Here is a 4,105-nt window from a genome sequence, read left to right on the forward strand (position 1 = left end):
CTTTCCCTAGGATGAGTCTCATTCATTGTCCTCACCATGTCCTTCTTGTCAAGCTTTCCATCACCATTTTTATCAAAAAACAGAAATATTTCAACTATAGTATCAAAAACTTCTCCAAGTTGTGCTAACTTTGCCTTTGGTGACTGAGACAAAAAAAAATAGTCATAATATAGTATGATATGGTTTTATCGGCGGTTTTAAATTATGGTCCGCAACTGCAATTAAAGTTGAAATATAACAGTTTTAGAGGCTTCTACAATGCTATTGCAACCGCAATTGCAGCTGCATCAACTACCCGTGTCTGCATTTTACTTCAATATAAAGGTTCACAGTGTAACTGCAATGTGAATGCAACCACAATTTAAAAGCATTGTATCAATTTCAAGATCAAGAAAACTTATAAATCAAGTTTCTGAAGAATACATTATCAGAGGATAAAGGTTCTGTTAGGATATGGATGAGGCATAGAAGAACAATAAATTCATTGAATTGTATTCCCTTGCTTCCATCAATATCACAGTAATGAAAAATACTCTCAATCTCTTGCTCTTGAAGATGAAGTTGCAAATGTTCTAAGAAAATTTCCAGTTCATGAGGCTCTATGGATCCATTTGAGTCCTCATCTATGAAAGATACAACATAAAACATGTTAGTTTTCTATCAAAAGAATGTTTTATAAATCAAATCGAACCACATAGTTCAACTGGTTCACCGTGAACTAGTATTGTCTATGGTTCGATTATTTGATTGGTTCGACTGTGCTTTTATCCATGTTGAATCGAACCAAATAGTTCAACTGGTTAACCGTGAACCAGTTTGATCGTGGTTGTAACCCTGTTCGAGCGACATAAAGCAGTTGAACCATGACCTAGAACTCTCACTGGTTCGATATCAAGTTTGGTTTTTAAAACGTTGCTATCAAAATTTAGAGTTTGTTGGGATGTGGCATTTAAAACTTACCATATTGTTCAAACATTCCTCTTAATGTTTTTAGTCTCTCCTTGAACATAGGAAACAACATAACTATACTATCAATTGATTTCAATTTGCTTTGTCCGAATTTGTTTCTTCTTATTTCAGCTATTTTCTTTTCAAGCTTCCTTTCCAAGCTCTTTTTCTCACTTGATTTACTAATACAACAAATTATTGCTCCCATTTTATTGGCAAAAACTTCAAGAAAAAAGGCAAAAGGTAAGATTAAACATTTCTTGTAATGAGTTATAATGAAACAGAAAGTTACTAAAAATAAATATTCATACTATGTCATGTTTAACATTAATTAATGTGTCCATAAGGTTTAATCTCTGTTGTAACGGATTAAATTTCCTCACTAACGGTTATAAAACAGTTATCAGTGATATTTTAATGAACATTACTTTCTTCTCTTTTTGAATTTTTCCAACCAACAATAAATATTATGATGAAAATATTAACTAATTTTCTCTTAAAAGAATAAACATGTAAAAACATTATCAATTATTAATAAAATTAATACAACTAACAACTTTCTTAATTTCCATTATTTTATCTAGGGAGTCTTATATTCAGAGGCGAAAGTAGTAATAACTTGTCCTTTGAAAAAATTGTGTTTAACATTAAACATGTGTTGATTTTCCACCAGTCACAAAAAACAAATTGTTCAACTCTTTAATCAGGCAAAATTCAACATTGATTAGGTCAAAGAGAATGTTTTCAATTTGAAAACTGGAGACTAATAGTCTTTTATTCTGTATTCTTTCACTTTGAGATAAATCAAATGACCAAAATGGAAAGAGAAAAAAATTCCATAAAGAACATCCAGAACAAATCAAGTTCACATCATGGCATACAAAATTTATACAAACCATATATATGCACAATTTTTACTAGAAATTCTCAATTCTTCGTATCTTTCAAACCATTACAACTTGATACTACTTGTCGTCTTTAATATAAGATAAAGTTGGATCAACAAAAATTGATATATGTAGTTCAAGATTTAGACAAGATATACATCAACTTTTATTGACTTAACTTTCTCTTATATTTAGGACAGAAGGGAGTAATCAAGTAAAATGCAAACTCTAAATATTTAATTCTCAAATGCACAACAAGACATGTACTACTAGATTATATAAACTAGAGAAAATGAACATGAAAACAACAAAAAACATACTCACAGATTTCCTTGTCTTTGGCTACATATATTTTAAGAACAACCGTAGAGTCATAAGGAAGTATACTATATATATGCAAACATCTATGAAAAAGGGAAGCACCTAGAAACTTTTAAAGAAAAGAAAAGATGAAAGTAGAAAAACAAAGTATAGTGGATTCCAAAAGGGAGATGCTATCATTACATTGAGTGTTAGTTCTTCTCTCTTCAAGTATATCAAAATTAATGGGTAATGAAGGAATATATTCCATTGACTTAACAAACTGAGAATAATGCTTATTCGTTATTTGGTTGATGGTGTTTCCAACAAACTAAAACTAAAAGAAAAGGACAATTCAAAATAATGTTACAAACTTACAGTAATGAGTTGACAGGTTATATTATCCTTATTGTTTTCATCATCTATTATATATATTTAAAACAAATTCCTGATGTCACATCATCATATTTTGCCACATCGTATTTTGCCACTTCAACATATTTCGTCCACATCAGCCAAAAAGCTGATGTGTACATCATGAGAGTATCCCTCCTCTTTCAACAACTTCTTATCTTCCTTCCACAATTTCTTTAATACCTCCAAAATCTATTTGATAATATTATTTTATAATAAATTTATAAATTATAAAATTATTTTACAATTATTTATAATAAATTTATAAATTATTTTACAATTTGATAATAATTTATAATTTATATTATTATCAAATTATTTTATAAGTTATTTTATGATAAATTTATAAATTATTTTATAGTATTATTAGTCATTTACCAGTTGTAATTACTTATAAAACTTATAAAATTATAAAATTATTTTACAATTATTTATAATAACTTTATAATTTATAAATTATTTTACAATTTGATAATAATTTATAATTTATATTATTATCAAATTATTTTATAAGTTATTTTATAATAAATTTATAAATTATTTTATAGTATTAATTAATGAAAAATCCTTATTATAATCATAATTTGAATGTTAAAAAATTAATGAAAAATTAAGTATTGCATAAAATTAAATTATTTTTTAATAGAATTTATTATTGGTACCTATCAATATAACTATAATTCAATTGCACAAATAATTAGTTAAAAATTTTAAATACCTAAAATTGATTTAAAGTATAAGCAAATCTTTAATCTTTAAACATATAAATTTCAAACTCTTGATAAAATATATTCAATAATTATTTTTTACAACAACTTCTCATGCTCACTATTTATCTAATCCTCCTTACAATTATATGATTCCACTTATGGTGAGTAATGATTTTATAAGTTTCTAATTCAATTACTCATTAATGTTAATCCATTTAAAATTACTTTCAATTTATGTCAATCCATTTTTTTTAGTAATATTTTATAAAATAAAAATATATATTCTATTTGACATAAAAGACACAAATTTATTAAAAATAATCATAAATTCGAATATATAAAAAGTTATTAAAAAAGTTACTTCCAATTATTAAAATACACAAATTTATTTAAAATTATAATATATATGAATATATTAAAAAATATGTGTTCTGAAAAAATATGTTAACACTAAATTTTTATCAATTAAATTATATATTTATAATTGAATGCTATTTTTTATTTTAATTTTCTTATTATAATCATAATTTGAATGTTAAAAAATTAATGAAAAATTAAGTATTGCATAAATTTAAATTATTTTTTAATAGAATTTATTTTTGGTACCTATCAATATAACTATAATTCAATTGTACAAATAATTAGTTAAAACTTTTAAATACCTAAAATTGATTTAAAGTATAAGCAAATCTTTAATCTTTAATAAAATAAATTTCAAACTCTTGAAGAAATATATTCAATAATTTTTTTTTACAACAACTTCTCATGCTCGCAATTAAAACATCATACTAATAAAACAAATAAATTTAGACTACGCTACAATATAATTCAACATTAACATTTTTT

The 4,105-nt window shown here is 24.7% G+C and overlaps 1 protein-coding gene across 4 annotated transcripts in view; it reads right to left on the reverse strand.

Moving 5' to 3' along the window:
* The window catches only part of LOC101494781 (probable calcium-binding protein CML22), a 4,397-nt gene extending 1,928 nt beyond the window's left edge, over positions 1-2,469 (reverse strand). The window contains exons 1-4 of one of the 4 annotated variants that reach the window (XM_073366189.1): positions 2,340-2,468; positions 961-1,170; positions 424-623; positions 36-143 (exon numbers count right to left, since the gene is read on the reverse strand). In XM_073366189.1, the coding sequence (XP_073222290.1) occupies positions 36-143; positions 424-623; positions 961-1,170; positions 2,340-2,406 (585 nt within the window). In that variant the 5' untranslated portion in view covers positions 2,407-2,468. Of the gene's footprint in view, positions 1-35; positions 144-423; positions 624-960; positions 1,171-2,155; positions 2,314-2,339 lie in introns of those variants that run through there. The other 3 variants (XM_012712098.3, XM_027331101.2, XM_073366190.1) reach the window with 3 other exon arrangements.
* Between the last annotated feature and the right edge of the window lie 1,636 nt (positions 2,470-4,105).

The sequence above is a fragment of the Cicer arietinum genome, chromosome 3, assembly GCF_000331145.2.
Source record: "Cicer arietinum cultivar CDC Frontier isolate Library 1 chromosome 3, Cicar.CDCFrontier_v2.0, whole genome shotgun sequence".
In the NCBI taxonomy this organism is placed as follows: Eukaryota; Viridiplantae; Streptophyta; class Magnoliopsida; order Fabales; family Fabaceae; genus Cicer; species Cicer arietinum.